Below are 24,339 nucleotides of genomic sequence, written 5' to 3'. Positions count from 1 at the left end.
GTTGTGGTGCTTTTTAAACTAAGTGATTCAGAAATCAAAGATTGAAAAGATGCTATTTTATGAAAACATCTTTAGTCTCCTGACTCTGACCTTGGATTCCAGATAACCTGTGTTTCATACTCCTCCCCTGGATGGCACTGAGCATGCTCTGTGGTGCTGCTAACTTTACCTCACCTTCATAAATCAACAGCCAAAAATCAATGGGTTTGGTTAGCCTGGGAGCCATTGTGTCCTTGAGACTGTGAGATGCATAGACAAAAACGAAGATATCCACTTAAATAGGATGATGCAAGTGAAACTAAAACAAACCAAACAAAAATACAAAAAGCAATCACAACAAACAAAATCTGCACTGCTTTCCCCAAATTGCTCTGACTTTGGGTGGAGGAAAAAAGCACACAAATGATTACTTTGAAAGGTCAGTGAGTAATTGATGTCGCAGTCTGGTATATGGCATGCATAATGATCCATTGCTACAAAGAGTCATTTTTAAACCTCAACATCCCAATTCCTGTTGACAATGACAGAAGGATAGGACAGGCAAAGATAAGGAGCCAGAGAGGCGTTATTCTGGAGTGCTGAAGAGATTGATTGTGTAAGGGTCCTGTCCCATAATGAATGGCCTAGAGTTTGATGCTAACTTTGAAACCACAGTTTCATCTCTTCCAATGCTGGACAAAGAAAGTTCAGCTTGGGCATGTGAGTGCATGGGGTGGGGGTGTAATGTGTTGTCATGATGGAGGCAAGACAAAGTTTAAAATGGAAAAGAGAAACATTAAAAAGAGTAGAAAGATGAAGGGTGTGAGATAGCGGTGGTGGGAAGTGTGCTGGGTTGCGGCATACACTCAGCAGTGTGCTGTGGACAGATGTGCCTGCTGAGTGTGTGAGTGTAAGGAGAGTGTGAATGAGGAGGACAGTAGGACACACACAGCGTCTGAGACAGGATAATAATAATCAGAGAACAATAACAGCAGGGAGAGGTGTGTGACGGGACCTCTCAGGAGTGTAGCATAGGCCCTGTTTACTTATACACACATACACACAGCTTTGTTAGGCATAGAGTAGTGAAAGGTCAACACTTTCTTCTTATCTTCTGTCACTGGGGCAGGCAGGGCCATGACATGGCCTTCTATGGGAAGATCACTTCTTAGATGTGTGTTTATCCCCCATCAGTGTTTCAGATCACAGACTTTCTTAGCAAGTACTATATATATGTAAACTCCACAGTTTCCAAGTTATTTTGGTGAATGTACCACAGTTTCTCAACCTAATCTTTATTTAACTGTAGCATGTAGTCAGTTGCCCTGGACAATAATTTCAATGGATCCCTGTGCTAAGAAAAAAATGGAAACCCTGTCGGCTCAAAACACGCTTATAAAAGAAGACCAAGAATGTTCTTGAATAACATAAATAAACATTTGCCTTACAGCCACTGCTGTAACAATAAATAAGACAGTCACAAGAGAATGTCTTGCCAAAGCAATATTTGTCAGTGTTTACAACTTTGATCAGAGGATGGACCAGAACTATCCTTCTGGTCATGAAAAGAATGTGAACATGCATTCTTATGCATATTGTTTTTGCCTCATTCTATTCTGCATAAGTCAACTTATTCTAGCAAACTGTTTTTAAAGCAGGGTTTAAAGTAGGGATCATTGTAGAGGGAGGACTGAGTTGTCAGGTGTGAATATGTGGCAATGGCAAATGGTGTACATGGCAGACGGGTCAGGTAGGACTACCGTGTAGCAGAATTTTGGGGCCCCAGACAGGTCTGGACCAGCTCTGTATAAACACATTAATTTCTCTTGTTTGAAAAGCATTCCCACCTGTGAAAGAATGAATTATACAGGTTTATGCTTACCCTACAAAAACCTTTGACTGTAGAATTCATGAAAGCATTCTCTGAAAAAAAAAGTGTTTTGTGTAAACGTCTACTGACTGACCCAACAATTGTCCCAGGCCTTGATTATAAGTAGGCTTTAAGTCAAGTTTTTTTTTTGTTTTTGTTTTTTTTCCTCTAAGTACAGGGAAAGATGTTCAAATTCTTGTCCATGGTAATTGACTTTACGCTATATATGCAAACAAGAGAAAACCTGAAAAATGCTGGAATATTACTTTAAGCATTTTGAGAGTTTAGCGAATAAAATTGATAATTTCTCAAAACCATCAAAATACTATTGCCAAAAATACTGATATTCAAATTCAGCTATTACATTTATATGGAATATTCTGCATTAATAAATCATACACTTTTGTCTGCAATACAAAATACTTAGACATAAATAACAGTCAAAGTGAGTAGTTTATTAGAGAAAATGAAATATGACAGAGTGACAAAGCAAATTCAAAGTATGAAAAGGTACATTCTTTAATTGCTGCTGTAATAAAATGTTTACAAACCTATGACAATAAATATTAAACATATTAATACCAATGCTCTTGATGTAGATTTGGGGAACCTTGCTACCTTACATTTTGAGTTCTCTCAAAATAGCTGGTTTAGTACAGTACATGTACACTTTGACACGGACAATATTGAATTGTAAACCGATGCTGTGTTTGGCTCTATATTTTGGATGTAGAGTTTTAGATGAACAAGCTCTCCATTCTTTGAATAGCACTCCATTCTTGAATAACACTGAAACGGACTGCATTGTTGTTCTGGGACTGGTTTCCAATTGATGAACTATTGCAAACTCCAGTTTGCAGCCATTCATATGAGTCAGTAAGGCAAGAAGCATGGCAGAGGGAAAAGACAGATGCATGCCACTGGAGGCAGGACACTATTCTGCACAAACGCACCTAAATTCCTTAAACCCCTCCAAAATCCCCCTTCAGTTACGCAACACCCATCACTGCTGAGCCCAGCACCAGAAGCTAAAAAATGTTCTTCAGAAAAGCTGCGGTTCAAATGAAAACAGTTAGATATAATAAAATTATTTCTTCATTGCAGATGGCCAACTAGTAAATGGTGGACTACACATAACATTCAATTAATCATCCAATCTGATCAGCATGCAAAACCATCTCATGATATATGGAGATACTTTCATAATACAACTGTATTTGATGGTGTGTTCTAAGTCTTACTGTAAAAAAGAAAACTAATAAAAGGCACATTATATTATTCTAAAACATCTAATTAGCATTAGAATCATAGATGCTTAAAGCTCTGCGACACTCAAAATGTGTTACCATATCTAATTTCATATGTTGTCATCCACACCCACTGACAACATTAAATACATCCACCTGGTAACTTTTAGGTGTATAGCTGTAGACCATACCCATCTGTAGCCATGCACAATGTGGTAATCAATGTTAGTGTTCCTGCTATTATCAACGGCCAGAGGACCACAGTGCATTGTTGGCTCGATATTTCAGGGTGGCAGACTACTCTTAACTCAGCACTTTAGCATTTAAAAACTTCTGCAACACTGCTGGGCCCAATACGCTTGTCCAAGCACATCACCTAATAACATGCCACAACCATGTCAGTGTCACTTTTGGGTTGAAAATGTTTCACTACACAAATATATCAGCAGCGGTGGTTCTGTGGTCAAAAAGTGAATAGTGACGTATCGTGCAAGGGTGGTAGATAAATTGTGCATGGTACTGGGATGGACTACAGTCAGTAAATTCGGTAAAGGTACATTTATAACATTAACCTAATTAAAAGCTATTGGATTATAATAAAGTAAACTAATGTGGGGCGTTATGCTATCCATAGCAACACTTCGCAACTCTCAAAGCAAAAACTGAAATGATACAAAAAATCAAAGCTATGAATGTTTATGGCTTTATCTGCACAATGTGTCACAGTAATATATAGATACATAATATTCAATGGCTTTATAAGTAACCCTTATAAAAGCATGCTGCAGCATTTGATAGAAGGGCAATAAATACCACAGTAGATTCACTAAGAGGGCCTAGATAAAAGAAGAAGAAATACTCTGATGGCTGTTTGAGACATGGCATAGGCATTGTGAGGCCAAACATGAGAAACACACAAAGAGTATAAAATAAGTTTTGTGTTCCATTGGTAAATAAATAGAAAAGTATGGAAAGGCACATGCATTAAGGTATCTTGGACAGGCAGATATGAGTTCTTCATCACCTCTCCTTAACTTTACTTGTTTTTGGCTGCCAGGGGCTTGCGGCTGATCTTCTTTGATTTGTCATTATTCTTTTTGGGCGCTTCAGGATTGGCCTGCATATGTCGACCATAAAGACTGAAAGGCAGAACATACACTGAGTTACCACACCGGACAGTTTAGCAAGATTTAAGACTTATTGAGTATAATGAAAAATAAATAAATAAAAACACTAGGCATCGTGTTATCTTTAGGGTGAACAGCAGCATTTTTTCAGGGCCACTGGACTGAAGGAGGTCTAATTGAGTATGCCAAACACTGATGAGTCCCCTACTGAGACAGCAGACCCTTTGTGGTGTTTAAGGCTGTCCAGCCACAGCTGTGTGCTGCATAAGAGGACTGCACAGAGAGACAATTATCCAAAAGCAGGTCGCTCAGGCTCAAGCAATGGAGAGAGGGAAACCACAGCAGGGAAAAAGAAAGAGAGAGAGGGTAAAAAGAGGATGAACCATTTCCAGTCCACTGCCTTTCTCTGTGTAAGAGGCACTCAAATACTGAGCTAAGTGACACAAGTAAAGGGGGGAAAGAGAGTGAGAGCAAGAGCAGGAGAGCAGGGGTGGACAGGAGATAGCATGTGGGTGGATGCAGGAGCCAGGCTAATTGATGCTCTACTCCAGTCATTGCCACACTAATAAGGGTCTCTGATTGATTGTTGACAAAGTGGCTGGTGATTGCAGGGTCGACTACGCTGCACTGGGCAAGCTTCAGGACTGAGCAGCCTCAGAGCATAATTAAATGTATAAATAATTTTATATATTAATTTGAAGTGCAGACCAGTAAACTGTCAAGTGAGAACACTACAACACTACTAGAGATCATGTTTAATATATGCAGATAATAGCCATAGCTGAGTGAGGTTAATCAGAAAAAGACTCTATCACACAGAGAGTCAAGCTGAAAGTGTGCATGGACTGACGATGTAATTGAGGGTTTTTTAAAGTGGAAAATCTTTTTCTTTTAATAATGTTATTATTGCGACAGTTGGGAGGCATATGGAAGGCAGCATCTTACACAAATACCGTCACTGCTGACTATAAGAGGCAAACTGCATCTAATTATGTGCCAAAGCTGGTTTAGTCAGCCCCCCCCCCCCCATTTCGCTCTTGCTTGTGACCAAAAGGCCCTGTTCTGGTACTCTCCCATGGGGTTTAGCAGCTACTGTTCCTCCAGCTTCCTCTACTATTGGTCCATATGGAACTAAACAGCCTGTAAATACCAGAGACAGTTGCCATGTTCATACATCTCGTACATCTAGACAAAGAATGATATTGCAAACTGATGACATATAATCCAAGAAAATAACACTTAAAAATTAGTCTAAAATATTAGCAATGACATTAAAGTGTATGAAGGTATTTGGATTTTATGCCTTTGTTGTAGATAGTCAATTAGATGTTTGCATTTTTCTTAGTAGACTTTACAATTAATTCTACAAAAAATAAAGCGAAACAGATGGAAATACTAAGAAAGAAAGAAATAAGCAAAGAAAGAGAAAGAGAGAGAAAGCAGGAAAGAAAGGAACAGGGATAAAATAAAGTGCAAGGAATGAATGAAAGTGCCCAGCTGATGGCTGAATGTTAAGCAGTCAGCAAAGGAGAGGTGAATTACTCATTTTATCAATAACAGCTCAGAATGCAACTGGTGTTGTCATAACAAGCAAAGTTATTTTGCATAAGTGCACAAAGCTGATAGATCGAGTGGAAAAGAGAAAAGATCCATTCAGTTATAAAATAAAAAGTCTATCTGGGGAGCAATGAAATATCCTCGTAAAATGAGTGATGGAGCTTTAGAATGTTAAAGAGGTATAAATTGATTTCAATTAAAATTCTTGGAAAGTATTGAGAAGACTATATGCAACACTATGAATGGGATGCATTCATATGAATGTAAGAGTGGAAGGAATAGAATGAGAAGAATTAAAATGTTATTGCTTCATTAAAAGGTGCAACATTCCTTTTCAGCAATACTGATTGTCTAATAATTACTAGAAGTTCTACATTTGTATTTAACTTTATCAGGATGGCAAATCTGTGATTTTGTAAGCTTGACATGCTGCTGAGTTAATGTTTGCTTTTAGGGAACCTATTTGGCGTGCATCTCTAGAGTGTATGTATGTATGTAACAGCAGTGACTATGATCTGCACAGGGATTATGAGCTGATATGGTTGTGGCAGGCTGGGGGATCAGTGCTGACAGATACACATAGATATTGGCACCGAGGCTTGAGCTAAATTGGACTGTTTTACATCAGGCTGATTGGCTGAGGGTGCGTGGGGGATCACTGGAGCATTCACTCTCTGTCAGCGTCCCACACCACTGACAAGCGCACCAGCATGGGAGGAATACTGAGAAACCAGAGCGGTGGGAGACATAAACGACACTCACAGCACAGTCCACAGGCCCATCATAGAGTCCACTCCAGAGGTGTTACTGGATCATACAAAGCAGTCTCACAAGAGCAGCCTCAAAAGTCAGCACTATAAGATTGATAAGCCTCAAGAGATTTAAAAAAAAAGTCAGGTCTACAAATATTCTGGCATATTTGCTTCTATTCTGACATATTTCCTTCATTATTAAAATACTCAAGATTCTGGAGACCCAATTTTAGTTCTTCAGTTTATGACTGTGAATGCCTGTTTCCACTGCCATAGCCAAAGCTTTGTCAAACACGGTCACAGCATCCAGATCCCTGAACCTAAATCAATGGAGTGTAGGTTTATTACTACAGCTGCATGGCTCTGCTGACCTGCCTTGGTATAAACACAAAGATTTCCCATTCATCTGTCCCAGTAAGCACTTAGAACCAATTAAAGCCCAGAATTGGGGCTGTCCGGTTAATGGAATCTGATTCCTGATGTGGCTGAAGAGATTTTATTCCTATGGGTTCCTCAAATCCACTCGGGTTAATTAATCTCAGTTATAGCCCAATGTGTCTGTATACACAGTCGAGTCAATCACAAACGTGTGTTTCTGGATAGTGACTGAAAATACATATGCATGTGTATCTGCAGTGAGGCTGAGCGTTTGTGTTTGGGATGAGTATGTGGTCTGGTCTGAATTCGATGATCAGATATTAAAATTGGTGAAAAGTTCTAGATTTCTGTTAGGCCTCTTATTGAGTTGAGAGTGTATGATGATTAGTAAGAATATGACTGAAGTAAGAATATGAATGAGCACAACCTTCCAGTTTAACAAGAACAGGGGCACACTGCACACTTAAAAAAGTGCTTCTTCAGCATATAAAAAAATTGGACTCAAACTATGGCAAGATAAAACCTGTTAATCACTAAAGCAATGTGCAGCATTTGAGGCTTCAATTTTCTGCTACTTTGTTAAAAATTATAATATGAAAATTCTGAGGTATAAATTATAGCATTTACTCACACACAAAGACAACACAGACAAAATACAGTTGATTTCCATTTGTGTGAAACAGTTTGAGCCACAGGGACTTAAATACATGTAGCCATGAAAAGTGTAAACTGGAGAGATAGTGAGATTATCTAAGGGATAAAGGAGAGAAGCAGACAAAAAAATTAAGTAACTGAGGCATTATCGCACATTAACAGTGACAGATTACTGATCGTCACTCCCCTCCTCAGCCACTGTACATCAGATAGCCCATCCAAAATGCCTGGAGCTGTGACAGGGTGAACACTCCACTCTGTCTAAAGTACTATCCACTGTGACACAACCAATGGAAATCCATGCCCAGGCTCAATGACACTAAATGACAATAATGAAGACACATGACAAACAGGGCAAAAGCACTGTTCAAAACAGATTGCTCCCCAGATGCACCCATTATTAGCCAGGACTTTGTGGATGATAAAGCATGTTGTTTTGCTGATGTGTGCTGCTCTGCTGAACGCCATGACCACAGGCCAGAAATGAAAGGTATTCCACTAGTGCTAGCCCTTCTAACCAATGATAACCATGATGCAAGAGAGACTACATTACTACGTTACAGTTTGTTTTTTTACCTGCCAACCAACAAACAACATGCATCATCACAATAATCAAAAGACAATCTGTTGTGTGTTAATGGGTAATGCTATTACACTGTGTTAGTTATATGTGGTGGAATTGTTTTTTACATTAATAATTAATTCTGTTGTAAAGAGTGTCTGGTTTGTTTCAGTGTTTTCCCTGCGCAAAGCCATCGTGAGGTGGCTGCAGGTTTGTGTTTTAAAGGCGGAGGCCATTAATGAGGCCTCTGACTGATAACCTATAGGAAGCTGTGGAGGTGTGGAAGCAGGCCCAGAGAGCTGTCTATGAGCCTGGTCTAATGAGAAGCGATGGGGCCCCTCTCTCCTCCCCAACTCTCTCAACCAATACTCAGTAATCATAAGCACAGAGAGACAATTGTGCATAAGCACATAGTCGAAGGGCTCCTACTAAGCTACTCTACACAATGCAGTCAAAAGACACATTAACAGAGGGCTTTTCACAATTTTATATAAAGGAAACCGCATATTTGAGTTCATTTTCTGATAGCTACCATAAAAAGAGTCAATTCATGAGGACATAGTTCTGGACTACATACTGAAATATACCATAAAATCAGGAACATGTGCTCAACTGGAAAGATATTCGCTTTGTTTTCCAAAATTACCAGATACTTCTGTTTAGGGAAGGTTCTGGGAAATGAAGAAAATCTGCAGACAGAACCTCTCTAGATCCCTGTGCACCAGTGTCAGGGTGCAGCAATGCATGACTCTAATTAGAGAGACAGTGGAGATGTCTGAGGATGTCTGACCATGTGCACTAAGGCTGACTAATGCACAGACATAAATGGTAAAGTCAACTAAAATGTGGGACTTCTAAGCTCAACTAACCATTCCTCTCATGCTGAGAGATGTGGTTAAAGTAGACTTACAGCAATGGCCTCTATCAAAATAAATTTCACTACATCACACTAAGAGTTACACTATATAGTAAAATGCCCCAATTTGTGTTGAGACTGCTTTTATTCTTTGCCTCCATACAGATATTTTGGCCCTATCATTTCATATTTGTTAGCTCTCTCACTTTGTCACACTGTTTAGAGTTAATATTGTTCAAAATCTCTTAAGAAACAAGAAAAGGGGATAATTGCTCACTCAGGTATGTGTTGTCATCCCAGTGACTCAGCGTCTTTGAGAACTGCTGAGTGCTCACAGCCTGTGGAGATGCATGGTTATAGAACTAAGGGCATCTAGTGATCATTATCCCTGTGCTGACCAGCAAATCCGATTCTACATTCACAGTACTCAGTGGGGTTCATCAAAGCCCACACCTACAACTAGTATCTATAAGTATTCCAGTCTTACATGACTACAATTTACATCACAAATTGGATTTCTTTCTTTGTACATTAGGAAAAATTACCAAATATAACCCAATAAAATACCATTGATTTTATCAGTAATCTTTTTGAGTGCACTAGACACTTATGTCTGTGGGAACTTCCCAGCCCAATGTGCACTGGGCTATAGTACTTTCCTGTCCGTCTGGGCCACTCTGAGACAACACAGAAGACACCAGTTTAACCTCTGAACCCAGCAGAGACTGAAGGAAGGCTCTCATGTCTCTGGCCTCTCACGGACCAGTGCAGACAGTCTCTGTTGGGACACAGTGAGCCAGATATTTTGACATGTTTTCCAAGATTCTCTTATGCCATTGCAATAACAAGTAAAGGGCTCAAACTCAAATTGATAGTTGATCAACAAAGTACAGAAATGTCGTGAATCAATGTGAAACATCAGCAATAAATCTGTCTTACTTACATGTGACCTCTTGCGCTAAAAGCATATGACTTTTCACAAGTAGATTAACACACTGGAGCCTATGTATGGACATATGATTAAGAGAGTGTGTGTGTGTGTGTGTGTGCGTGCGTGTGTGCGTGGGGGGGGGGGGGGGATAGGAAGCAGAGCAATTTTAATTGCAGTTTCTTCAGTCAACCGCAGACAGCTGTGACGAGTGCCTTGTGCAGCGCCCAGCTCTGCTGCATGCCATCAACAAGCATTTAGAGAGGAGGATGAATAAAAGATGGCGGCAAGGCAGGCTTTACGATATGTTAATGCATTATGAGCATGCAGTTGCTCTCTCACACCGTCAGTCAGCCAAAAGATCCCTCTGTCAGGTTAACAAGCCACTTCATGAAATATGCATGCAGGTGCCCCCTCTCCCAACACACTTGCCTTCTGCCATGAGGCTTCCAAACCATTTCCAACAGAGGAAAGGGAGAACAGGAAGGACAGGATTTGGTGGAGCATGTTTTCATTCATTTTAACTCCTAAACGGACAAGTAAGCGTGTTCTGCAAGCATGTGTTCTCTCCCAGGTCACCAGGGAGGGGGCCAAAAAGGCATATCTCCATACGAGAACCCCACATGGTCTGACTCACATTAGCATATAGTGCAACAGCTCCACTCAGCCTCACCATCATATCTCAAAACTGCTAGCTAGTGTTCAATTACCTAAGGCAACAAATTTCTTCTCTTCATTCTCTATACGAAGCATATTTCTATTCTAACAATTTTTATTACTTAGGTGTTTCAACAATAACTGCTTATGCAAAAATATCCATTGAAGGTGAGAAATAGCTGGAATAAGGAGTGAGAATGAGTAATTGAAAGCGAGCAAAGGGGCCAAGAGTGAGGGTTAGTGCAAGAGAATGAGAGAAAATAGGCCTGGGGAAGGTGACGATCCAATGCTGAAGGACATTTAGGCAGGTGTGAATGAAACTGTTGAGCCATGGACATATCCAGAGTCCAGACTTCACACCCTGCTAACGCTTGTCTAATGGGATACATCCCTGCCCTATACGCACGCACACACTCACCTCACCTCACCCACTCACTCACCTCACTCACCAGATGAACATAGAGGTATGGTTAGAGACAGCTATGTAGAGAAGAACTGAATATCCTGGGATGGCTAAGAGAAGCTGAACACTACCTAACCTCTTCGGTGGCATTACCAAATAAAGTATGGTGTGTGACTGAGTTAGCACCATCCACTGATCATGAAGTGTCTGATCTCTCCCAACAATGGCCACTATGCCTTGACCTTCAGTTCCCCCTTAAACATCAATGACCACTTAAGCCCACATCTCCTCTTTAACATTTATCTTATTGCCTCAGTGACCTTAATGGTGCTGGAGACACTGACCTTTTTCTTAATAATGGTAAAGACTCAGGAAAATCAGGAAAGGCTTATTTGGTAAATGATAGCTCTATTTAGCCAGCTTCTCTCTCCAGCCTCCAACAAAGAAGTAAATAATTCGGTAAAACATTAAATGTTTCCGTATCCTTGGGAAAGATAATATCATTTAAAAAAGTCTGTTTTTGGCACTCAGTACCAGTAACTCCACATCAGCCTTGCATTTTAAACTCAAGGACTGCAACTTTAACAAACAGATGCAGTCATCTGCAAACAATGCATCTTGGCAGCTCTCAAAGTCAAAAATCAAAAAGACCAAGCTGTCAAAGGTGTACAAAACAGATCCAAGCCCCATGAGCAATGAGTCTGAAACCAGACATATCTGACTAAGGAATATAGCACATTCAGCATTCTGCAATTCTGATGACAATCCGCTTTGAAATTGATCACAGGTGCAGACGACACTCACTAAATACAGGAATTCCAATTTGTGATAGAGTTACTGCTGCCTCAGCTATCAGTCATTAAATTTACCCATGTAGATATAATCCATAAAAAGGACATAAAGTGTTAATCTGGAGGTCCACTTCAATGCCACATCTAAAAAATGCTGCATATATACAATTCAGGAAATCACGTAACGGCTTTTACACCCATCATGTACAGAGTTCACAGAGTAGGCCAAGGCACACATACACATATGCACATGGGAAACCTGACATTCTGCCAGAGTATTAAAGGCAGGCATTTTGGTGCTTTGGAGGGAGATCAGTTCCAGTAAGTGGGTTGAGGGCGCCTCAGGACTCAAGCTCAGCAGGCAGCTAAATAATCAGACACAAGGATTTGCCTCGCCTATTGTGGGGGATTGAGAAATTGCAATGGATTCCCAACAATATGCTACAATTAATTCAGAAAGTTTTTCTGCACAAAAAGAACCTTGCTACTGCTAAAGATGCTATTGGGGCGACCAAGCCTGCCCTCAGTCAAAGCTCAGTCAAAGCTGTGCAGAAGCTGCCTTACAGTGCAAGCTATAGTAGATTTTGCTCATGTGAAATTGTGTCCAAGGACAATCAGTGGGTGAGCTCTACACGGTATGAGAGATAAACATATACATTTTTGTCTACAATAATGCTGGAAGAAAGAAGTGTCAAAAATGTATTAAAACATTTGTTTAATACAAAAAAAGAACTTGGGGCTGGGTTTCTTAACAAATGGAAGTGACTCAATACAAATGTGTACTATGTCAGTATTGTTTTTCCCTTCAAGTCTATTATAGACCACTTTATGTGTATTATATTAAAAAGCCAGAGGAAAAAAAAAGTTTGTCATTGATGGAGGCAATAGAGGTAAGAGAGATTTCCTCTATCATTTATAAAAGAGGACTGCCTCAAGCTTTCACTTTAATTGGTTTGGTTCTGTGGTAAATCGACGAGACTTTTAATAAAAATGTCTGCTCATCTGCGTTCATTGAGCCAACATTGGGCTTGTTCCAGAAAACTATGTTCAAAAATAAAACTGGCCTGCATAGGGTGTCTATATTTATATCAAATATTCAATAAAAGGCAGACATTTCATCAGCCAGACATCTCATAGTTAAAGGGCATAATACGAAGAATGTGTTTTATCTAAATGGATTACATGGAGAGTGCTGCAGGTACTGCCATGTTTTACAGGTTTGAGCAGTATTGCTCAATCCATCATTCAGCCATCATGGGGCTAACGGACAACACTGGGGTTCATGTACAAACATGGGCGGAGCTGCAGACTGAACAATATGGTTCACAGGCTGTGTGGTATTGCTGTCAACAACTCTTGTGGCCGAAAACCACCGTCTGTATGTGAGTGGTGGAAATGTAATCTCGTTTTCCTAATACTGAAGTTATGTACTCCTGGCGAAAAACCTCTCATCTGAATAGGGCCAACATCTTTGTTGTACTTAAGGAAACATACTAAGGTATATCTATGTCTTATACGAGTATTTACAATTCTAACAAAGTATATGCAGTCTGAAAAGTCACTTACTACTTGTAGGTCTCAGAGCGGACATATTCAAAAACGTGGGATACGCCCAGCTGGAACTGATCTGCTATGGGAGTCACCCAGGGGTTATTTTCTGCTTTAAACACCTGCTTCTGGCCAGTCAGGTCCAGATTTCCTAAAGAACAGAGAGGGGTGGTGGGGGGGGGACAGGGAGCATCACAGAGAGAGGGAGAGGGAGAGAAGGTTGATGGAGAGGGAAAGTATAGAGAACAGTGGGGGGGGGGGGGGTAGGAGGATGTGAAGATAAAAGGAGGGGAGAAAAAGGGAGTGAAAATTTTGACAATGTAACAGTACAGGTCACAGTGCTAATGTGGCACATTGTAGCACACAAGGGGCCTAATTAAATTGTTTCTGATTAGAAAGTGTTGAAAAAGCTGTCAGAAGATCAGCTAAATTAAACCTGGGGCCTGGCATACAACGTCATGCTTCATAAACCAGCCAGACAGCACCATTAGTGTAATTTAGCAGTTAATCTGTTGCCTCACTTTTCAACTCCACTGAAACCTCACAGTTCTGCTAAAATCCTGCTTTAGAGAGTTATGAGATAAGGCTTGCTCTAGGATAAAACATTCTCTCCCATCTCTGAGAGCTTCAGATTATGATAATTCCCAAGGACATCTCAAGGTAAACTGTGTACTGCGTGATAGAGAAGTAAACCTCAATAACCTCTGCTAGAGTAAACTCAGGTTAAAAACCGATCATGTCTACAGTTTCTATGTTGTTTATTTTACCATTCCTCAGGAGATGTACCCTGTCTTGCTTTTAGGCCCTCTTCCTTACAGCTGAGTACTCCAGTAGAGTCACTCTGTGTTGTGTTTGGAGTCATAATGTGCCTGCACTCTCTTTCTCTCCCTTCCTCCCTCTGCTGTCGAGGTTCTCCTCCTCTCCATGTACTACTCCTCCTTTCCCTTTCTCCCCTCTGTGTGCTTGGCTGCTCCTTGTTAGCTGAGCTCTTCTCTGTACTTCTTTTCTTTTATGTGCGCACGCACACACACACACACACACACACACACACACACACACACACACACACACACACACAGACAGACAGACCCACACACACACACACACACACACAGACACACAGACAGACACACAGACAGACACACAGACAGACACACAGACAGACACACAGACAGACACACAGACAGACACACAGACAGACACACAGACAGACACACAGAGTTCAGTGTCAGCTCTAACGAGGCTGGGCAATGAGGAACAGGATTAAGGAGACATAACGGGATGGTCCTAATAAGCTCAATAGGCAGAGTCTTTCCTGTAGGGGACACAGGGGGAGACATTCCACTGGTCAGAGGGGGACTACCACCAAACACATACCAGTACTTATACATCTACTGCATTCCTCTAGGTCATTAACATGCACCTGATTAGGTTGTGAAGCTCTGGATTCAACAATCTGAATACAGAAAGATAGGAAATAGTTTTATATAAACTGGATTGATTAAAAAAAAATCAATCCAGTTTATATAAAACTTGGTTGCAAGTTGCAAGTTTAGAGAACCCCTGTGTGTTGTGTAATCCTCTCTGACACCTTTATTCAGCTAACATCTCACAATGACAAGTTGAAATATTCCAAAACATCTACCTGGACGTATACTAGAAGTGTGTCAATAAGTCCTTTAAATGTTTTAACAGTACTACTTATAACACACTCACTATGAACTCACTACTAGAGACAACAATGACAATGGAATTTGCTAAACTATCATCCCATACAGCCAATAATTCAACAAGGCAGTTTGTAAAAGATGCTGTGTGGATGACATTGTCTGTTTAAGGCCAATTATCACCTCCTCAGGCAAGCTGTGTGTGTGTGAGCAGAGAAGAACAGGCACAGGGTAGAGGGTGTGTATATGTGTGTCAGCCTACACTCAGCCTCCCTTCCCAAGTACCCTTTCTGCCCAATAAGTGTTATGAGACAGGCTAAACCTGATTTTGAGAAGAAAAAAAGTATGGCTCTAGAGATGAATGAAAAAAGTAATGCATATATAATCTTGTGGCATGTAATAGATGGTAATTATAAAGTTTAAATAAAGAGGATGTCTTGGAAGCTATAGTTTGCTGAGAAGGGAAAATAAGTACTTATTCATATGTGTGTCTATTAACTGGTCTTTTTCACGCTTGCATGAAATGGTCTATAGCTGGGTCACATTTTCTTTTGTGTGTGTGTACAAAAAAGACATTCCTACAAATTGTTATTGTGAGAACAGAACAGAACCAGTGGCTGTCACTGTCAGACCATATGTTTAAACATTAGAGTGAGCGAGATATATAGAGATATATAGAGAGAAAGACAAACTGAGAGAGAGGACCATCAAGAGGGAGTGTGGACCTTGGCATGGCCTTTAAGACTCCTCAGTGAGAAGTGCAGTGTCACCGAGCCAGAGCTGATCACAGCCCTCAGCATGGCTTGTAACTACAGCATTCACTGAGTTATGTTCACCGTTTCTCTCTCATACACACACACACACACACACACACACACACACACACACACACAATATATATATATATATATATATATATATATATATATATATATATATATATATATATATATATATATATATATATATATATATATATATATATAGCATCTCATCAAATATACACAACATGGCATCATGCTATGACAAGAAAGTATGTGATCAGTTTAATTAATCTGTCATCTTTATCATATCAACATGAACTACAATATAGATTAAGAACTCTTTTAAAACTCATTTTTCTCTCTTTTGCAAGCATTCTGTGATTGCCTTATAATATAGATCCTAGTACTGTACAATGAAAATGGGAAGAAACACCCAGCTCACACAGTGAGGCAAACACAAACACACCCACATCTCACCAAGTTCAGGAGGCAGCACAGTCAGCCTGTTGCCCTGGATATGCAGCTCTTTCAGCTGGGCCAGTTCTCCTATTTCTTTAGGCAATGAGATCAGGTCATTGTCCCTCAGACTCAGCTAGAAAAAACAGGAGAGAGGACAGACAAATGGGTCAGGAAGACCAGGTGAAAGAGTCTCTGAGATTATTCTGTAAATACAGATCTAAACAGATCATATGTTACTAGAGCTCTAAGACCATTCAAAGAATAACTTTGGTGTTGATTGAATCATCTAAATGTAATTAGAAGATTTCCTCAGAAACTTCAGTCATAAGCTTGGTTTATCACCACGCAATGTCTTGACTGAGATAACTGTAAGCACTCAGAGCCTCAGATGAAGCACATACAGCCCTAAAGCACCTCTCACAAGTTCACGATAAAGGACAGCATGTACTCTAAAGAATAAATCCAACAGACAGCAGGGTATAAAAAAAAGGGGGATTGATTTTGGGATGAATTTAGATAAATTACTCACTATCTGCAGCTTGGCCAGTTTGCTGATGTCTGGGGGCAGGAACTCGAAGTCGTTGTCACTGAGATAGAGTGCGCGCAGTGTGGCTAAAATGGGAGCACAGGGGGGAGTGTGAGGAAGGGCATGGTACTGCAGGCCTAAGTGAAGTGCTACATGATCAATATCGATGGTCAGCATCGATTAATAACGAACGTCCAGTTGTGGATCTATTTGAGGAGCCATCAACATGTATGAGTGACCACATACACATTAACATACTGAAAAAGACACATTCACCAAACTGAAATTTTAATAATTAGTGCAAGAAATTTCACCAATGTACTGATTCTGGGACAGCTACAGAACACTTTTTTTTCATTCATAACCATGTGCTTAGAGCTCCACAGACATAACTCTGAGAGTCTTGGTTCTTAGCCCACTAATCTTCTTCACCTTCCTCTTCTTCTTGCAGCATGCTCTGCTGTCTCTGATTGACCTTAATCACTTGAAGCTTATTCATTAATCAGATCCATTTTAATTTGCTGGTGGAATCAGAGGTAATATCAGAGGCTGGTTGTTACCAGTGACAAATAGAGGAGGGAGGGTGTAAGGGGGGGCTAAAACACTGATTGCTGTTCAGTGCGTGCTTTCATCATGTCATCAGTACTAAAATAACAGCCCATTAACAGATGTACAGAGCACTAGAGCTAGCCAATGATCAGCCTAGGCTCTCTAATGGGGAAGCTTTGATTGGAATGGTGATGAAGTCAACGATGATGATGATGATAGCTGTGATGACGCTGATAAAGTTTAGTCAGTTAAATGCTATTCTGTTTTGACTATTTTAGCAAAGTCCTGTTCTAGATAGTGATATATGCATACCCACTTTATGCAAGAGTACATCGGAAATTATTGGAAATGTGCGTTTATTACGTGTTTACTCGTGTGAGTGAGTAGAGAATGAAAAAGAGAGAGAAAGGTGTAAAAAAACAACAAAAACAACAAAAAAAAAACCGTACTAAGGTAAAAGAAGTTCCCTGGCAGTGAGGACTCGTTCAGGTTGTTGTAAGTGAGATCCAGGACCTCCAGTGCTGGGAGAGAACCAAATCCTCTGGGCAGTGTGCTCAGTCTGTTCATCCTGAACAAACACACGCACACACACACACGCACACACGCACACACACACACACACACACACACACACACACACACACACACACACACACACACACACACACACAAAATTTAGACTCTGTAAGAAGGCATATACAGTAGTAACATAGTCAAAGACAACTCAACAATAAGGAACAATATTTATTCCTAAGGACTGATGCAAGATATAGAAACACTACGCTAATTAAAAGAGTATGACACATATCTAAATACAACTTAATACAAAATATAGCAATCTCCAGCTAAGTGAGTTACCATTCTGTAAGGCTATAATTATCTAATTTGACACAATTCAGTGCCACCACACTGTGTCTAAAATAAACTACTTTTCATGGACAATAACTCAGAGGGGGATATCTTGTGCTTAGACACAGTATCGAGACACTTCAGTGACTGAGAATTGGTCTGCAAAGAGTTGTATGTTACTTACAATGGGCAATAGAAAACTGAAGTGTGTATGTGTGTGTATGTGTTTCTGTAAGTCAGAGTGAGATTGAGATCAAAAGCTGATTAACTCTGGCCACTTAAGCCTCTATTTTCTAAGTCTATATGTCCTCCCCACTTTCATTACCAACCTTTCCCTCATAGCACTGTGACAGGAAGCTGCTGCAAAACACACACACAGTTTCTTGATGGATTTAAAAGTCAAACAAACTTATTCCGTTCTTTGTTTGTGAAGCAATTACAAGAGGTGGGGAATTGTTTTGACAAATGAGATCAGGCAGGCAGGCACACACCCAGTCTTCCACCAGGACTCACCGCCACGAATACAGCAACCCGGCTTATGGTCCCAAGATTATGCCTGGAAATGACGCGTCTGACAGCAAATCAATAGAAATGTGGGATGTCAGATGCAGGGGAGATTGTGGCACTCCCTAATCTCGTGTGACATTGAGAGGCCTCCTCCTCTTCCCTGCCCTCAGGGATTAATGAGAGCCTCAGTATTTGGATGCTGGTAAATGCTGAGTTCTGTTGTAGGCCAGTGTGATGCAGAATGTGCTAAGAATAGAGGGAGTAAGTGGAAGACCACAGTGCCTGTGGGCCCTTACATACAAGCTGCAGACCCGACATTTACTCCTGCTGTAATATAGCACAGAGCAGAGAAACAATGGGAAGGAAGCAGGGTTCATGAGTCATTTTTACCTTAATCTAAGTTTGTGGTTTATGGGAATAATTTTGGCCAAATGAATGCAGGTCTACCCAAATTCTTAAGGAACAATGTTTTAACTAAAGAGAAACCTTAAAACTGATTGAGGAGTAAAAAGCAGGCAAGCACAAGTGCGGGCTTCAAGATGCCTTTGCTGACTGGGCATGGAGAGTACTGCTCTTAGGGGAGCTAAACTATATTAATGCTTTAGCATGTTTTTCCATTCAAATTCATGAATTTGTAGTTTTATCACGCTTTCTTTGAGAGCATGATTTAAAGGGTAATTTATAAAACTGAACAATAATGTCTATGACTAATCAATGTTACTTTAAAATAATTTAATGGGAAAGGCGTTACCCGTTTTCCTGCTGTTCACATTTTAGACAATTTTATGCAAATTCTAAATACGTTTTACATCAAATGTTTAATAAAGGCATGTATATTAGCTCTGCATGCTTCAAACACTGGCAATGACCAATAAACCCAAGACTTCTTAAAGAAATATTAAGTTGGTTTCTTGATAGAAAAAAATATCTTTGAACAAATACTAGCTAAAAAGGACAAAAGAAACACAAACAATGCAGCTGATGTGGATAAATTCTTACCCCAGGTTCAGGTGTTTCAGTTTCTGAAGGCTGCTGATTTGAGTGGGCAGTTCTTCTATCTGATTGTTGAACATGTTCAATACCTCTAAGTTCTTAAGGTCAGCAATGTTTGGAGGCACAGCTATCAGAAAGGAAAACAGAACAATGAAAACATAAAAACAGCACTTATCAAAAGCTTGTTGTCATATTAAACCTGTTGTCATATTAAATTCACAGAAATCAAATGCTAGTATAAAAACAAGCTAGAGTTCAAACAGCATCATAGGACAAGGCTCAGGGGCTTCCTTCTGACCTGACAGGGTTTAACGAGCTAATTATGAGAGTCGGGGCATAGGCATTCTGTCTTTGATGACTCTATTACAGGTCACTCGCCCAGCGATAGATTTGACATTTAAATGATGAAGATGTTAGCATAACGGTTCTGTTTCCCCCTCTTCTCCTAAAGGGCTTGCCCTTCCATGCTCCCAAGTCAAAGACTGATGAGGATAGCAGGAAATCTATCTGATTATTACCTGATCAATCGGCCTTCATTATAATGGTGGGTAGGAGTGTACACAAACGCCATTACATGAATTCCTTCAGAGAGATCAGTTCCACCTTGTGCACCCACAGCATATTGCTACAATATCACTGGGATATTTCAGGGTCCATCACAGACAGAAAAATTATACAAAACTGTATTTATCAATATCTTTGCCCCAGACTTTTGTTCTTTTTGTGCAGCACACAATTCAAACTGAGTCTGAACAAAAACATTTTTATATTAAATTAAATAAATAAAGCATTTCTGTTCGTTATATTTCTCAGATGAATTTAAATAGCAATTTTAACACATACTATAGTGGCTTTATTACAATATTAAAATGCCTGCAAAGTGAGGAAGATAACTGTCTATACTGTCTTTCACTTTCTTGTTTTTTTCATTTCTGTATGTACTGTCACATCTTATCTAGCATTTAAAATCAATACAATACCATCTATTAGCCTCAATTAAAGTGGCAAAAAATGTTGAGAATCACAGAATGAATAAGAACACTTAGGGTCCTAGAACCAGAGGTTGGCGTATGCACACACTCCACTATTGCAAACATAATACAAATCTGAAATGTCACTGATCTCACTTCACCCTGAAATTCATATTTTGATATAAGATTTAAATGATCAGTTAAAGTAATTAATAAGCATAGTTAACACAAATTCTTTACATATTTCTGAATGTTACTCTCATATGAGAGTATATGTGTGCGTATGTGTGAATAACAAATGAGCTCAGGAAATCATATGCCCTACATACTATTTGATGAAACCACAAGGCTCCTTAAAAGCAAGGGTGATTGATGGTAAGAAGTGAGAGCAATGTAAAGACTGGATGGTAGAGAGGTTTTAAAACCTTTTCCCTTACTCCTCGGTTTTTCTCTTTCACTCTCTCATTACCCTGGCAGTAGCAGCAGTGTCTCCCTCATCCCTGCCAGTACAGGGACTTTACTTACCAGCCTCACTAATGAAAGGGTTCCAAATGTCAATGTAATTCCTGACTACCATGAAAAGTTCAAGAAGATGGCACACTTTACATTCTTGCACTTTGTGCAGAGAGTGTGTGAAATGAAACCATTTGACCACTAAAATAAGCAGGGCGATGGTACATCCAGAAATATATTAAGATACAAAGGGAAAATAGAATGTATACATAAAGCTAGAATGTATAGTGAAATTTTTAAAAAAATGAAGTAATGAAGTGAACAAAGAGCAAGAACCTATGATAACAACCAGTGACTGAATTCACAAATCTTGCCTTCAGGACAGGAGACATGGACAAACTCAAGCTAATTAAGCAGCTTTGATCATCACTAAAAATAACACCAGACAAACATGAGCAATATCAAACTGTGAGATCTTCATGGAGATTACAATCATTCCAGTACAAACAAACAAATCCTCCTCAGGCATTTACAGTGAACATGAGACAAAATATGCAGCTTTCAGCTAAATGTAGCCAAAAGTCCAGCTAAAGGTCCAGCTGACTAAAAGTAGTCCATCCATAGGTTTATGCCCTACATTTATAGAATTTAGCAGATGCTTTTGTCCAAACTGACTTACAGAAGTTATTGTCGCCATGGAAAATTAAGCCTTATATCTAGGTTAGAGTCTATGAATACTATCAATCTACAGCCTTGCCAGAGACTACAATGTTGTAATTTATAAAAGGTTATTGATAACCTTTCAATTATTTCCAGTCGTAATAACAATGATTGGAGCAAGCTCAAGTTACAATTATAGCACATAATTTCAATTAATATGTAAATATGGTCATGTTTAGAAAGCCATTAGAGTGTAAATATGCACATGTTCAATTTATTAACATGCACATTGTTCACATTTTTTAAGAAGACTACTGCCACCTTTTAATTCATTGCCCTACCTGTCTTCAATACTCCTCACTGGCCAATACTGCTCTCTAGTGGTTTAAATGTAAACAAATGGGTACTTCAAAGAGGGCCTAAAGTTGCTACATGAAGTTTTATTGATTTTACTTAAAAAAAAATTGATTTTAAATCAAAACATATTATTATTATGTTTTCCACCCACAAAGTAATTATTGTACTAATATATAGAATGAGATGTAACTATTCCATTAGAGCTTCACACAGGGCGCTGCCTACTCTTGTCATTCCAGCAACCACAACATCATTTGTTCTTCTCAGGGGTCATCAGATAGCCCTTTGTCTATGGTTCACTGAATTAAGCCCATGACACTTCCAGAACTCTCAACAGTGAGGTCTGGTGATCCAGCCTCACCCTCTCCAAGCTCACATTGCTTTAAACCAAGCTGCACCTCCTTAAACATAAATCCAAATTGGCCTTCCTTGTTTCTAAGGCTGTACCCAGCCCTATGGTGGTGTCAACCGTTGATGCACGCTCATTGCCACCAGATCTATATGGGCTTTACGCACTATGCCACTAGCACACACAACCCGTAAAACCCATTTTGGACTTCCGAGCAACTAATGCTGTACCTAGCCCCACCGGCACCATTAATGTCTCCTCAGTGCTACCAGTTCCACATGGATTTCACTTATCACATCACCAAGCATTCCTCAATGACTAAAGTCATGGTGAGTAAGTCACTGACACTGTTAATGCATGTGCCACCAGTTCCATCTAGATCTACCACATTACACACCTCAACCTCTCCACCTTTATGGGGCATTCCCCCAATTAATCTGTGCTCTCCTTATCCACAACCACTGGCTAGCCATTTTAACTACTTCTGATAACTCCTTCACAGCTACACTTAATTAGACTGGAAAAGCAAAGATGTGGCAGACTTAGCTACAAATATCCCAACACCTATCTACCGGGTTTATATGCACCTGCCACTGGCATTCTCTCACCACCGACTCCATAAAATAAACCATCCGTTTACTTTCACAGTACAACGTAGTTAATGCAATACACTGTGGGACCTATAGTTTTGTTTTGTTTTTAACTTCGTGCACTAGCAATTTCCAATCTCGCGCTCTCTCCAACCCTTTGCCCCTCTCGCACAAATTGCTATTTTACTAACCACTGGGAAACGCGTTAATCGCTGGGCTCTTACTATCAAATAAACACGACAATACGCTAAGCACTGATTGTGTCTCCACGTATATAATGTAATTCAAAAGACGTATCAGATATTTAGCACTTGGCATTAAACCTTATAACATTAAACAGATATCAATATTCTGTCATGCAACAGCTTGTCAAACTGTCAAGATGACAGTGAGATTGAGTACTTACTTGCGAGTTTGTTGTGGCTCAAGACAAGTTGAGTTATGTTAGACAATGTAACTGCAAAACAAAATAAGAGGTGTCGATTAATGTTTAATAACTATATTTACTTAATGGTGCTAACGAATTGCTAATGTGTGGTCTATGTCAGATAAGAAAAATGTAAAGAGTAAGAGGTAAGAGTGTTTTACAAGTCATAACATTGGAAAAAACGAGTGGTTTTTTAATGAACACTAAAACCAACTTTATAATCAGTGTAGTTAACGAAGCAAACCGTTGTAACGCAGTAAAAATGTGCACTTTTACAAACGTTTAGGATGACGAGACCCTCAAACACACTCACATAATCCAGGAATGTCCAGCATGTTCGATATTCCCCTGTCGCACATATCCACCTCGGGAAGATTTTTATCTCTACTTTCCTCCACTATCTTCTTCAGAGATTTTGACATTTTCTGTAAGAAGACCATAGTTGTATCAATAACGCAAAAGGACGCAAATGTACGCGATTCTGTCGCTACAATGTAACACCTATGTAGCTAATCTAGCTCGAAAGATAGAACAGCTAGAGCAACTAGCTATGTGCACTAACAGGAATCAAACAGGCTAAATATTGCTTACTATTTACCTTGCTAAAAATTAACGTTTAGATAAACTCTATAAAAATCTATAAAATATATGACCTTAGGCACAATTGTTTTCAACAGCGACAAATATGCTTCACACCCAACCGGAAGTAGGTAGGAAAAACTACATTCCCTAAAAGGCCACTTCCTACAGCCAGATGTAAAAAGCTTCTTATAGGTCCTTTCATTCCCCAATCAACACCCAATCGAAACGCATGTTAAAGCGCTGTTGCTGATATTTTTTCACCAATAGCATGAGAGGAAGTTGTAACAGAAATGTGCTACAACATAAACTTTCGTAGCCACATTGCCT

At 39.7% G+C, this 24,339-nt stretch overlaps 1 protein-coding gene across 2 annotated transcripts; it reads right to left on the bottom strand.

Moving 5' to 3' along the window:
• Window positions 1-2,283: 2,283 nt before the first annotated feature.
• rsu1 (Ras suppressor protein 1) lies at window positions 2,284-24,180 on the bottom strand. Of its 2 annotated transcripts, none has more exons than XM_027015733.3 (9): window positions 24,084-24,180; window positions 23,744-23,855; window positions 23,410-23,460; window positions 19,630-19,750; window positions 17,724-17,842; window positions 16,729-16,811; window positions 16,218-16,332; window positions 13,328-13,460; window positions 2,284-4,235 (listed from the first exon to the last, which is right to left on the bottom strand). In XM_027015733.3, the coding sequence occupies exons 2-9, from the start codon at window positions 23,850-23,852 to the stop codon at window positions 4,133-4,135; spliced, it is 834 nt and encodes a 277-aa protein (XP_026871534.1). In that variant the 5' UTR covers window positions 23,853-23,855; window positions 24,084-24,180; the 3' UTR covers window positions 2,284-4,132. The 2 variants fall into 2 exon arrangements, with proteins under 2 accessions (XP_026871534.1, XP_026871543.1); XM_027015742.3 differs by having other exon boundaries at window positions 24,029-24,159.
• Between the last annotated feature and the right edge of the window lie 159 nt (window positions 24,181-24,339).

Source organism: Electrophorus electricus, chromosome 14, assembly GCF_041902795.1.
Source record: "Electrophorus electricus isolate QZ-2024a chromosome 14, ASM4190279v1, whole genome shotgun sequence".
NCBI lineage: Eukaryota > Metazoa > Chordata > Actinopteri > Gymnotiformes > Gymnotidae > Electrophorus > Electrophorus electricus.
The sequence above is the reverse complement of the archived record's forward strand: the minus strand, read 5'-3'. Positions and strand labels throughout refer to the sequence as shown.

Coding starts and splice junctions, on each gene's coding strand:
- rsu1 (XM_027015733.3), bottom strand. CDS start 23,852: ATGTCAAAATCTCTGAAGAAGATAGTGGAGGAAAGTAGAGATAAAAAT. Junction 16,812..17,723: donor AGGGAACTTCTTTTACCTTA/GTACGGTTTTTT, acceptor CTCCCATTTTAG/CCACACTGCGCGCACTCTAT. Junction 4,236..13,327: donor CGCTCTGAGACCTACAAGTA/GTAAGTGACTTT, acceptor TCTGCCTTTCAG/TCTTTATGGTCGACATATGC.